Genomic DNA, 13,895 nt, shown 5'->3' with positions numbered 1-13,895 from the left:
AGATTGATCTACAATGAAGATATAAGCTAGACAGTATTATTGGTATAAAGACTTGCAAAATTTTTTAGTATTAGAGACAGATAATGTACAGAACTTGCCAACTTTAGTAAAAGATATATTCTAACTTACAACAAACACACTTTGGGGATGAACAACCACGTGGTACAATTTCATTCACAAAAGAATTATCTGAAGAATTATTTTAATGGAGTTCCTAAAATGCATTTACATTGTTTTTGGCAAGATTATTAAATATTTAATATGTAAGATTAGAGGAGCAGAGAAATTTAGGAGGGTTAGCAGCCCCAAACAATGAAAGCTTAACCAGAAATGAACTGAAACATTCTTCAAGTGATTATGTTAGCAGAAAAATATGATTGGACAATTAGAACTTTCCAATAATGAAACATCCTTCCTCGTGAATTTATAGTATCCCACAATGCAGTCTGGGCAACCAACTCTGAGCAATGTGCCCTGAAGATTCCTGTATTAGACGGGAGAGTGGGTCAGATTAGTGGTTCCTAAATGCTTGACTGCATAGGATAATTCCTTTAAAAAGACAAAAACAACAACATGTATTGGCCTATACCCTGAACTACTAAATCAGAATTTTGGGCAGCTGAGTGAAAATCTGACTTTTATAAAACTTGCCGGGGAATTGTGATGAATACCCAGGTTTAATATCTACCAGAATAGATGACTTTGTATGTCTTGTCCCAATTTCAGATTCTAGGGTTCATGGGTAACTTTCTAGGATTATTCCCATTGTGGGGGAAACCTGTACTATTAAGGACTGTAACTATTTTAGTGAATAATTGGAATACTACAGGTAATGGAGCAGGGAATTAGGGACTGCAGGTAGTAAGTGGCAGAGAACTAAAGTACCTGAAAATATTGTCATCAACGTTTTTAGTTTAACCATAGTAGTCTGAATGCTAGCTCCAGCTTTTACATGTTAAATGTCATTTATCTAGGAAAGATCTAAGAAATGCCAAAATGCCATTTGACTTCAAGAACTTTTAATACAATTGCTAATGCAGCCTCCATCCATTTTATCATCCACTGACTCTTATTCTAAGGTGCAGCTGATGAATTCCTCCAATAATTTAGACCTAGGAAAAGTTTTGTTTCCCCTGACAATCAGTTAAGAATCCATGGTGTTTCTATTTTTTGCTTTGTTCACCAGACTCTCAGAGCTAATTTTCTTCTCAATTGCAGGAGCTTACCTTAACTCTGATTTTATAATATAATTTTTCTCTTTTTCTCCTATTTGTTACTTGGCTCCATCCTTCTTTGACATTCAATTATTTTTCTTTTGTTTATGATCTGTTATTAAACTTTTTAAGTGAGTAGAGACACAAAATGACCATTCTTATATTTCTTTAGGATTGAGGGAAGGAAGGAGAGATGAAGGGAGGAAGGAAGGAAGAAAGGAAGGAAGGAAGGAAGGAAGGAAGGAGCAGATTTTTGCTTCCCAGGGGATCAATAACAGTCTAACCCTTCTCAACCTAGAAATGGACAACAGTCATGGAGGTCGGAACAAGAGATCCAGAGTCTGTAGTTGACTGTGAGTACCTTATCAGTGGTACCTTATAGACTGGAGCTTCAGTTCATTAACTATCTAGATGTCACCTAGGACATAGGCAGGGTGGTTCAGATTTGGGAGGCAGCAATCAAATGTTACCATTTCATCCCTAATTCACTGACTAGAAAGCAAAAATGTCACCTAATGTACAACTCTGAAATATTCTAGTGCCCTCTCATCACAGCCTCCACAAGTTTGTACTTGATATGTAAGACTACAATAACTCCTTTGAACTTCCACAACTGATTCCACCTTGGAATCCATTTATTCCTATAAAAAGTTCAAATACCTTAACTTTGTGTGGCTCACAGGAGACTGTAACCTAATTCAGGGGAAACATTCCAAAGCCATAACACACAGAGAGGAAGCGCAATGGGGTTGCACAGGAAGTGTCATGGTATCTGTGTTTCTACCCACTAAGAGGTTTGTTTCTTCTCAGATCTGAGTTAAGAAATTACTTGTCCACTCAAAGAAACAGCACTGTAGAGTGCCCCCAGGTGAGAGAGCTCTCAGATCAAAGTGCAGACAAAGGGAGAGCTACGGAACACAAAAAGAAAAATGGAAGGTTCCTCACTAATGAGTTGAGTTGGCGAACAAGAATTTCACAACCTTCATAATTTCCTTCACGTACTTACATCCAATTTATTATATGTGGTTAATATATACATCTCATTTCCATTTACCTTTGTGTTTTAGCACCTAGAACAATAGTCACACAGAGCAAGGACTTAATAAATATTTGCTGAATGAATGAACATATTTATTTTATTTCTTCTCAACTGGATTAATGTCTTCTGTTTCTTCCCATCCATTTCTTTATAGTAGTAAACCATGGGGACTAAGCCTGTGCATTGAGGAATAATAGACAATAAGATGTCACTTTGTCCATTGGAAATAATGAGTGTGGGAAAAATAAAGGAATATTCCCGTAGTGTTTGTACTTGAAAATACCTATCTAGGATAGGACCAGGAAAAAAATAGGGATTATATATTCAGAAAACCATTAAATGATAATGGGGCACATAGATTCAGATGGTATACAATGTCTCACACAGTCAGAGCAATTTTCAGATATCTTAAGACATTCAAGATAAATTTCACCAGAGAAGTTACTTGGAGGAAGGATTTAAAGGGCAGGCAAAACTAAAATCTGTTAAGCTGGATGTGGGAGGAATAGCAGGCTGGAGGAGCCTAACAGTGATAGGAGATTAGAAATGTTTTCTGCAAGAAGCCAAATGTAAAGGTATTTTTCATATCTTTGGGGTAATTCTTGGGTAGCACTGCTTGAGGGTATCAAGGCAGAATAGATACCTCTGCAATATCCTTTCGAGCTCTCAACTCAATAAATGTGGTGTGAAAAAAGGAGTGCATAGAATTTGAGCAGCTGAATGCATTATTTGATCAAAAGTATTGGTTATTTAAAGATCAGAGTTATAAATAATGTACACACATACATGTTTCCTCTTCTTAAAAAAACACCTTTTGTAAAATTTATGAAAATTTGAAAAAAGTTAACCAGTGCACTGGTTTAAGGATTAAACTACTCTCTACTCAATACTGATCTTTATCGGCATTGATTTTTCAAGATGTATCTTGAGAAAGGGCTGAATAACATTTCAAATAACTCTTTTTGTTCCTGCTGGAATGCCAAGCTATTCTGTTGCATTTTCTGTAACACTGAAGCATAATTTTACCTCTTTAAATTGATTTTTAAAAGGCATTTAGCTCCACACTTTCATTAATTCAAAACTCTTGTAAACTTTAGACTTCACCTACAAAATTAAATTAAAAAAACCCACCCTATCCCTGCATTAATTTTCCGTTGCTGTTATCTATCCTTGAACATTCCACTTTGTTTTGCATTTTTTAATTGTGTGTGAAAGTCAGTGTAATTCCAATAAAACTCGGGCCATTCCCATTTCATACCACATAATGAAAAACTAACCACATATCATTGCTTTATATTCCTTACAACAAAAGGCTAGTTTTCTATAACATCATTGTATCCCTATTCTCCGTTACAGCAGTTTACAGGCAAAACAGAACAGGCGTCTCCCGGTGCACAAAGCATCTTGGCACTGTTGTCCATCAGCACCCCATCTCCTACCCCCAGGCTTCCTTTATTCCCTCAATACACAAGTACAGCTATTCTTTTTAAGTTTGCATGCCTAGATTCAGGGTTTCTAAAAGCCTTTTGTTAGAAGAGGCTCAATCTGCACAGAGCTGACAAACGGAACAGGCAAGAGCTGATCTGCTCCTGGTGAGATGACCCATGCCCAACCAAACACAGCCCCGCCTCTCAGAGAGCCTCTTGCTCACAGGACAGCAGATTTCTGAGCCATTGTTCTTATGCTCCTGATCTCCACCACCCCAGGATCACTAGGGGAGAAGGGTATCATAGTGGCACCATGCACTTTAGACGAGATACCTGTCCGCCCGCAACAGACCCATTACACCTCACTTGCCCATCACTCACAAGAAACTAGCACCCTCTACACCAAATATCTTTCATCATCACCTGAACCCACAGCACTATTTGCATGCATACCCCAATTTTCAATTTCTCATTTTCTTCCATCCTCTAATCCTTCCACCACTGTACCCATTGGATATCATGTTTTTTCATCTGCTATCTTTTCTTAGAGTTTCCTTCACATTCTTTGCAGTGGAAGCTGACTCTACCTAGCCATTTCCTAGCCTTCTTTCTCCCTTTACCTTTAAAAATCTCCAACTCCTCTGAAGCTCCTGTCATCAACTTTATCATTAGCTACTCACTTTGTGGCAGTCATCGACTGACACATTAATTAATGACTTTAGGGTATCCCTTACTGGGATCCTTTCTCTTTATCTAGCACCCTCACCTCTCTGGCAGCTTGGCATCCATGTGGTTATTGTGTTCAAGGCACTGTACTCTGAACTACTGTACTTCCTCACCCCCACTCACCTTCTCCTGCATTGCACACCAATTACTAGCTCTTCTGTTCATCCTCTGATGTTATCATCATCAGTACCTGCACACTCTCATCTTCAAACATTTTACTTTCTGGTTACTTCTTCAATTCACTTATTTTAGTTCTCATCTTGCTAAAATTCTTCAAATTAATTAAAATGGCCAATCCAATTCCTGCATCACTTTTCCCATATCTATCACCCTTTTCAGGACCTCAGTTCCATCCCAACCCAACTTCGATTCCATATTCCATTATTATTAGAAGTAATCCCTTGGAAACATCTTTGACTCCCTGTTCCTCTCTCCTTTTTTTTTTTTTTTTTTTTTTTTTTTTTTGCCCCCATAATGGTTTTTCCCTTCCTTCCCTAGAGTTCTTTCTGTTCCTAATCGTGGATACATTCCAACATTCCAAATTATTTTCAAATGAAGGAGTAAAGAAATGAAAAAATTTTACCTGATTCCTGATTTTTATGAATGACTGAGAGTCAATTTAATGAAAGATTTTGAATTTTTTTTACTTTATTTCCTTGAATACTTTAGACCAACCAAATTTTAGACCAAGTAAATTTTATTTTAAATACTCAATACCAGGAAATATGCAATATAAGGAAAAGGCTATGTTTTCTCCCCACTTTCAGGAAATTTACATAAAAATGTTAAATTTGGGTTTGATTATTAAGCACATGGTTATAAATGTAACTGCATATGTTTTAGGATTAATAGTAAATGAACTTATCTCATGCTAACACAAAACAATAAGTATAAAAATATCAAGAATGAAATTTCCAAGAATATTAATTTAATGTAATAAATAACCTTTTTATTGTAGTGATGAATAACTAACAATTACCATAGAAATATTAACCTATTTGAAAGTATAATTCTATTGCTGATTATAACCAAACCAAAGGATATCATATGTTTAGGTTTTAAGAAAATAAGAGGATAAGAGAAAAAAAGCTGGAAAAAATTTTGAAAATGACATTGTTTTATTAGTAATATTAATGCAATAAGTATTTTTAAAGAATAGTTAATACCAACTTCTTTTGTCCAAAAAGTTTATTTAGATGCGTAAAAAACTTTTAAAATCAAATTTGTCTATTCTTGTTCACTTTGTAATTTACTTTTATTTGATATTTCAGTGGTACTTAAACTAGAAAAAGGATAAAAAGGACCTCATGTTTTAATTACATAAAATAACAATTACGCTGTAAAAAATCTGGTATTAAATATATAATCTCCTATAATAGCTTAAAGATTTAAGTATTTTTGGTAACTTAAAATAAATATTAAACTAGAAGTCGATCCTTAATTGGATATCTCTGGTTAATGAATCTGGATATCTCTGGTCAAGAATCAAAAATTTTAAAAAAGCAAAAAGGAATTTAAGAAAAAACTACCTCTGTTGTGAGAGTAAAATAAAAAACAGGAGGCAGTGGCATTTGTGACAGAAAGAGAAAATGTGCTCAGTTAGTGCACGAGTCAGGTGAAGGATGTTGGTATCTTTCTCAGCAGGTGAGAAAGAACCCTCTCCTTGAGGGTGAAGCATTATCAAAGTATCTGTCATGATGCTAAAGAGTCTTCGTGAATAACAAAAGGAAAGAAAACACAAAATGAGAAAAAATCCTTTTCTTGTAAATGCCTCATGGCACATTAGGAGTTGGCAGAGGAAGAATCTGGCCGTTTCCCTCTTTCCTTTGTTCTGGTGCTGGGGGTTGCATAATTGAACCTGGAGTGAATCTGGTGCCATGGCTATTGCTTGCTATTAAGCAGGTTGGAAGCTATGAGTACTGATAAGGTCACTGGACACTCTTTCTGAGATACCCAAGGCCACACTATATATTCTTTTATAATTAATGTTAAAGGAAACATTGTTAATATAGTAACATCTAGAATCCTTTCACTTTGATTTATATCATGAAGTTTTAAGTCAGTTTTGGCATAAAGCCCATTCATTTGGTACTCTAAAGGTACACTGTTTTCTAGAAGGAAACTGAAATTTGATGGCATTCATGTTGAACCAGGATTACGCAGTCCCATGCAAGAATCACAAACGTTGCTCAGTCAGAAGCACGTGGAGGTGCTGGCGAGTGGTTTTCTAGGGGAACAGTCCGCAGAACTCTGCAGAACGTACCTTCTTTACATGAGGAGGGGCACGGTGTCCAGTCACTGTATGGGGTCACGGCACAGTCCTTCCTACAAGGAAGCAGACAGGGCCTCACGGTTTCAGGCCGAAGGCTTTCAGGACACCTGGGAAAAGCACACGGAAATTACTAAGCTTCTGCAGTAATCCTGGAAACCAGGTAGCTCTGGTTAGAATTTTCATTTCTAAAATTGCTAAATAGTCACCAGTCTGTGCCATTTAGCTTTCAGGAGCTTTGCTTTTGACAAGAACTATACAACTTAATCCTTCCAAACTGGACCGCAGTAAAGCTTCTCAAAACAGGATGTATGGTTTTAATAATAGTAATGGTGCTATCTAGCACAAATGTGATAATTATATCTTATCCCCTTATAATCATCTCCCCATTAGTAAATTTGTATTTTATAACATACTTTTAAAAAAATTTGTGTGAATTCAAATTACCAATTTAAGGACCTAATTTTACATCTTTGTGTAACTAACTAGGCTTATTGCTGATTATAAATTTTCAAGTTATTCTATATTTTATTTTTATAAAATATTATAACAAATTTATAATAGAGTATATTTTATACACAGTACATGCTCAAAACAAAGTTGTATTTATAGCTATATATTTCATTAAATAAGTAATAAGATAATAAAAGTGTATAGGTCATTATGATAAGCAATTTTTGCTTTAGTCTTACTTTCATTTAATGTCTTTTTTCTTCCATTATATTCCTAGTTTCAAATTATGGAATTTTAAATATTTTAATAAGTTATAATACTTTTTGAAACAAAAAAGTAAATGAAAATAAAAATAGTCAATTACTAATTTAAAAAAAATAAAACACTGTGCTCCCAACATAAATTATGGTAAAATCAACTAAATTGTTATTTAAAAAATGAAGCAAAATATATTATTTATTAGGAACACAAAAGAAAAATAATGACAAAACACTGAAATACCTTATATTATATAAGGTTTTCACTCCCTAAAAGATAATTTTAGGGAGCTGATATATACGTTTGAAATATACTGCCATATTTATTGAGTACTTACTATGTGATTTTTAAGTTTCCCACCTCTTATCAGCATTCTTTACAATCTAATTCTACTACTGCTAGTAGTCAAATGTTGGCTGTGAGCACTAATGTTAAAAGAAGATGTATATTAGGATGACATAATATAATAACATAATTCATGTAAGTAAAAGTAACTTAATGTTATGATTCCTAAGAAATACTCTTTTGAGGTCATATAAATCATTAACAAATAAGCTGAGAGACACTGAAGAAATAAACCAAACAACCAATAAAACTATTGATGAAATAACATAGGAAATTAGCAAACTTTGGGATTTAAAAATATTCGCCATGGGAGAAGCCAACTTTTTTTGTAGGTCAAGATAAATTGTGTTTTAACAAGTAAGTTAGTCAGGTTTTCAGAAAGAGAAATTATGAGTGAAAAAAATAACATCATTAATCTCTTTCCTATAATTTTTTATAGCCCTTTGCCAATGTTCCATTTTTTATATATTTTGCATTGTAATCATTTATCTACATGTTATATCTCATACATAAATATTATGTTCTCTTCTGTTATATAAATACATGTTTTCTTCTCTCACTCTATGACAGTAGGGTTTATTCAGAAGTGAATTTTAAAAATATATTGGATTCAACATTTCAAAAAGAAATAAATCTCCCTGGTTTATGCTAAGAATAAGCTTGTGTTTGTCTAATTGCCATGAGCACTCAAAGTCAATGGACGACAGAGAAATTTAGCTGTGTGTCAGAGAAGTTAAAGTATTGCTACACTTGAGACTATAAATCACTGGAATTATAATTTAACCTTCACACTTAACCAGGAAGCATTATATGGCAAAACTCCACATATAATCCTGTTAATTCTTTGGAACTATGAAATTATTGATTAGTAATTATTATTGGGAGCACACTTTTTTCAATGAGGCCCTTTTATAACTTTAATAATGGGGGAGCATTACTCAATGGCATGCTCTTCAAATTTTAGCCCTGAATAAGTCAGTACAATTTATCATGTTATCACTGACAACCTTCAAAATTTTGTCTTAGTTTAGAAATATCCACAGCAAGATACGTGGCTCACTGTGGAGAACAAAATTACTAACAATAAAGCCATTAAATGAACACACAAAGATAAATCATACAGCCTAGATTACATCCAATAAAATAAATTCAGACTTCCTTTCGTGAGGCAATTGGTTCAGTCAACATGCTTCTTTTCTCTTTTGTACTGTTTGTATTTAGTGTTTGTGGTTTAAATCAAGGAATTGATTTTCTCCCAAATCTTATTCAAGGTCAAATTAAACAGATGTGATAGGAGATGAAATTTGTTACTTGGAGGATAGATAAGATCAATAACATTGATTTTACCATTGCGCAGTAATCTGTTTTATTAAGAGGAGTTTAAAACAAGGCTTCTATTTGCATTTCTGTTTCAAATGCCTAGTACGCAAAAGCATTCATGGAATTTAACCTAGTATTTAGGCATAAAGGCACTAACATTTTCTTTTGAATTTACAGCATTTGCTTACTTTTCAGACCTTTAAGGGCAAAGCAAATCCATTTGATTTAACAAATCTATCCATGTATCCAGGTCACTGCATAAAGGCTACAAGGGCAAAGCACATTAATGGATTATCGTGGTGGTCCGACATGGGGCTTCAGGATACCCCTCCTGCTGAATGATTTAATGATATTAACCCAGCAGGCTGTTTTACACATGTACATCCACTGTCCAGCAAAATAGTTTTTAGTTTGCATAAGTGAGGTAAATATCAATAGCATCATTTGAAAGGTGATTACTGGTAACTGCAAATGGGAACAGAGTGAGTGAGCTGAGCTAACTCATAGAAACTGAGCAGAATAACCCTCCATCCTGTGCTGTGACAGGTTGGTCGGGTGAGAACGCTCTGCAGTATTTCTACTTCTGTACTTGTCCCAGCAAGGCCCAGGGTCCTCTAGGACTTGGGATCTCTGCTCCTGCTGTTACTGCTATTGAATTTTAATACCCTGCGCATTAATTGTCTTTGTTAGATTCATCACAACTTTAGCTAGCACTATTTCCATTAAAATATTGGTTTGGGGCTACCTATTAAGCATGTGGAGTAGTTTCTCAATTTAGTCAACTCTATTTGCCATATGTTTCTAATATGTTTCCTAATTTCAAACTAATATACAAAGTATAGGGCATATCACTAATGCCTGGAATGCTGGCCAAGTAAAAACAACTTGTAATAAGATTTCTACTAATCCCCTGAGGTTTTTCATGCATCAGGTATATTATTATCATTTCCCTGAAACACTAAGAAGTATCTCAAATTTCTGAGAAGGTAACAATTTGTAACATTTATTGAGTGCTTCATTACTACTATTTTTTCCATTAAATCCTTTCAATAAACTCTGAAAGCTGAGGCCAGAATCAGTTAAGTAGAATGCTTACGACCTCCCATAATATTTAAGCAGCTGGCCAAGTATCTGGAAATTGAGGCCATTTTCATACCAATGCAAACTTGACTGGTTTCACTTCCAATGTTTCACATAGCTAAGATAATTTCAATTATAAAAGATCTGTGTTGTCTAAATCTCAGAAGATAAATAAGTTTGTCCCCTGAAAAGATTGTATTTTCAGAATTGACTTGCTAATTTTCTCGAAGAATAGTTAGCCCAGTTATGCCCTGGCTTTTTCTGTTTATATTTCTCACAAGGCACAAGTAACAAGCTAACTCATTCTTTGCCCTCCCTTTTTGCAAACTGTTTGCCTTGTTATTACACTATTCATAACCACAGTAAGAAACCGATGGTTTTTCTATTTATCATAACACACATCCTATCCCAAGGCTCTCTCTTGGATGTAAATAGCTTATTCATTTAATGATTAAAAGATGCAATAAGTTCAGCCTCAGTATTTTTGATGTAATATTTTCTAGGGAAAATGAAAGGCAGGCCATAGAGGGCTACTGCTCCGTTAAACTAGATTGGCTATCTCCATAGCCTATGGAAATCTAAGCGGTCGTGGACAACCTACACTGCTAGGACTTCGTATTCTGTCATCATTGACCAGCCAGGCCTAAAGCAAGCACTTCTTTTACTGCCTGACTATAAAAGCAGAAAGTGCTACTGTAAAACTGAAAGTAGGTATCACAGAGAAAGATTTCCCCAGAATTTATGAATCCCAGGCACAAGACTCTGAAGCTGTTAAAACTGTATCAGTGATTGACATTCAAAACAAACAAATCTTACTCTTGAGGACAGATATGACAAGCATCACAATGTTCCATTTCATGAGGCAAGTGAAGCCTGCCAATCCCCTGCATGGCTGGCCACAGGGTTTACTGATGACATTCTAAAGCCCTTACTTTTTGGGTCCCACTTGGCCCACATTGACCCGCACACAGATGACTTTTCTTGTCTGCATGCCAACAGAGCAAGAGGCCTCCCTGTTCCACGTTGTGGTTGTGTTGAAGGATGACAATGAGGTGTCCTCAATGCACTGGCCCCACGGACCAGTTTGCCAGTGATACACAGTACAGGGATGCTCATTACAGCTGCGCACCTCTTGCAAAGCGCTTGTATTTGGACAGTGAGTTCCACCTATAAAAATGAACAACATTAGCAGATTAGATATGGTGCCAACAGAAATCTTATCATTCTCTGTTTTTTGAAATTAGCAACAACAATGATACCTGTTACTTATCAGCACACAGCATATAACCAGCACATTGCTAGGAAGGTAAAGTGCATGTTAATCTTACTTCATTTGGCGTGGTCTTGCTTAAAATGTACACTATGGGGTGTACATGCAATCTGTTTTGGGGGTACTATGGACGACCTCAAAAAGAGAGGCTACTGTTCTCCAGAGAAGCTGACAATGAAGTACAAGTGAAGCCTATGTGATTGCTGACCAGGGTAAACATGGGCATTAAGACTCTGTGCATGGACAAAAGCCAGTGCGTTTCAAATGGTATCCCCCAAATTGAAAGTCTTAATTACAGGTTTTATAGTGCTGCTTATTTTAATGTATTAGTCTTTAGGGTGATTAGAAATGTGGTTTTAAACAGGGTGATCAGTAATGCTTACTGATCTTCCATAACATTACTGGAAAAACTATGCAGGAATGGCAACACTGTTTTTCTTCAAACCTAAGGTGTCACTGCCTGTGAGGTACACCATCACCACATGTGTCCCAAAGAAAGAGAAATGGCTGCAAAATAAACTATAATAAAATGCTTTTTTAATTGACTCTAATTTTTATTGTATGCTTATTGAAATAGCTTTGTATGACTTATTTACATAGCTGTTAAGAACTATGTCACTCTTTTGCATACATTAAAAGGGAAGCTATTCCTAAAACTTCTTTACATTCACAGTTCAATTTCTTTGTCATTGTTTAACTCACACTCATTAAAGTGTGTGTTCTCTTACATGGTATTATCTCCGTGGCATCCAAACTGGTGCTGATGCAAAATTGCTTTTAAAGAACTGCTCCCCTGCTATTGTCAGGGTTTCCTTTTGGGATACTGGTACCAGTCTTTAACTTTGGATGCTGTTGCATTCTTAGTGGCACCAGAAGATATCAGTGGGAAGTTTAAGCAATCAATTGAGAACAGGTTCATTTCCTTCCCCAAATAGTCCTTTGCTGTTTTTGTTTGTCTGTTTCGGGCAGAAATATCATAGGGTCACTAATGCCATCAGGAATAACAATAAAATTTACATGTACTATCCATGACAACAATGTTATGACTACTGCTTGGCCACAGTGGTTTCAAAATGTGTCCACTGGAAGACGCAATAATTACAGAGATTATAAAGAGTAAAACAGATGTGTTTTTATAATTAATAAAATATGACCTGGCTCTGGTTGACGGGGCTCAGTGGATTAAGTGCCAGCCTGTGAACCGAAGGGTCTCTGATTTGGTTCCCAGTCAGGGCACATGCCCGGGTTGGGGGCCAGGTCCCCAGGAGGGGGTGCATGAGAGGGAGGCACACATTCATGTTTCTCTCCCTCTCTTTTTTCCTCCCTTCCCCTCTCTCTCAAAATAAATAAATAAATAAATAAAATCTTTTTTTTTAAAGAATATGATATGGAGCTGTCATTATGGAACCCTCCCTTTTAATGCATTAGCCTTATTTTAAGTACTTTGTAAGTGGGGCTTCATTTTATATCCACGTGTTAAAAATCATAAAGTGAATGAGTCCACACAGCTGAAATGATGTGGCCAGCTGGGAGTTGATGGAGTCCAATTTCTTATCACTGCACTATTAATAATTCCACTACAAAAATAAAAGGCAGAGTGTTGGAGGAATTTACTGCTTACTTTATCGACAATTTGATCTATTCAAACTTACGTAGTTTCTGGATTTCATCTTAGGAGCAGAAGATAACTGGTTGTTAATGTGGAATGGTGCAAATCTTGGGTGTTAATCACAGATATTCATGATAGTAAATGAAAGAAATATTGAATATAATAAAAGGTAGATTTTAGATATTAGGAAAGCAAGTTTTAAAAAGTGAAAAATAAGAAAAAGGTGATTCAATACCTAGAGACTCTAACATAGAAGATGACCTCAAAAGTCTGAGAGATTTACATAAAAGTCATAAACAAGATCACAAATCCACATCCTGAGCTGCTCTTCAGATATCACTAAACTTATGAGTAAGGACATTCTTCTGTTAAGCAACTAAATCGGTAGGCAATTTATGTGAGAATTTAACTGCAATTTAGAATCATTTATGCAGGGTACAACATCGGATCAACATCAGAATAACCTGAGTTAAACAGCATTTCATTAATATCCCCTGCTTCAAGAAGGTGAAAACATCTGTCATAGTTCATACCCTATTCTCCATCATGATGCTCAGAGACCCTGGCACCTTCTGAAAAGAAGTTTAAGATTTGAATAAGAACAAAGCCTGAAACAGATAATTGGATTGGGAAGAAGAAAATGAGCACTCTTATTACCCATTACCTGAGGCTCTAGATTTATCCAATCTTTTCTCAGACAAATAGATGCTAATTATAGAATATATATGTATATATAAAAAACTATGTTAACCATGTATTATATGTTAACCACTTATATTTCATAGCAAAATTATTGATCTACAAAAAATGTGTTTACTTACCTCCTTTTCACTGCAAGTACAACGTATGCTGTTTAAACTGTGATAATTGTGATTTTAAAACTCT

The 13,895-nt window shown here is 35.4% G+C and overlaps 1 protein-coding gene across 3 annotated transcripts in view; it reads right to left on the bottom strand.

Moving 5' to 3' along the window:
- Positions 1 to 13,895, bottom strand: part of THSD7A (thrombospondin type 1 domain containing 7A) — a 349,815-nt gene that overhangs the window by 72,445 nt on the left and 263,475 nt on the right. For all 3 annotated transcript variants that reach the window (XM_036010570.1, XM_036010569.1, XM_028525671.2), the window contains exons 8-9: positions 11,064 to 11,298; positions 6,670 to 6,785 (exon numbers count right to left, since the gene is read on the bottom strand). In XM_036010570.1, the coding sequence (XP_035866463.1) occupies positions 6,670 to 6,785; positions 11,064 to 11,298 (351 nt within the window). The remainder of the gene's footprint in view (positions 1 to 6,669; positions 6,786 to 11,063; positions 11,299 to 13,895) is intronic.

This window comes from Phyllostomus discolor, chromosome 10, assembly GCF_004126475.2.
Source record: "Phyllostomus discolor isolate MPI-MPIP mPhyDis1 chromosome 10, mPhyDis1.pri.v3, whole genome shotgun sequence".
Taxonomy (NCBI): domain Eukaryota; kingdom Metazoa; phylum Chordata; class Mammalia; order Chiroptera; family Phyllostomidae; genus Phyllostomus; species Phyllostomus discolor.
This window is presented reverse-complemented; position numbering and strand designations above follow the sequence as displayed.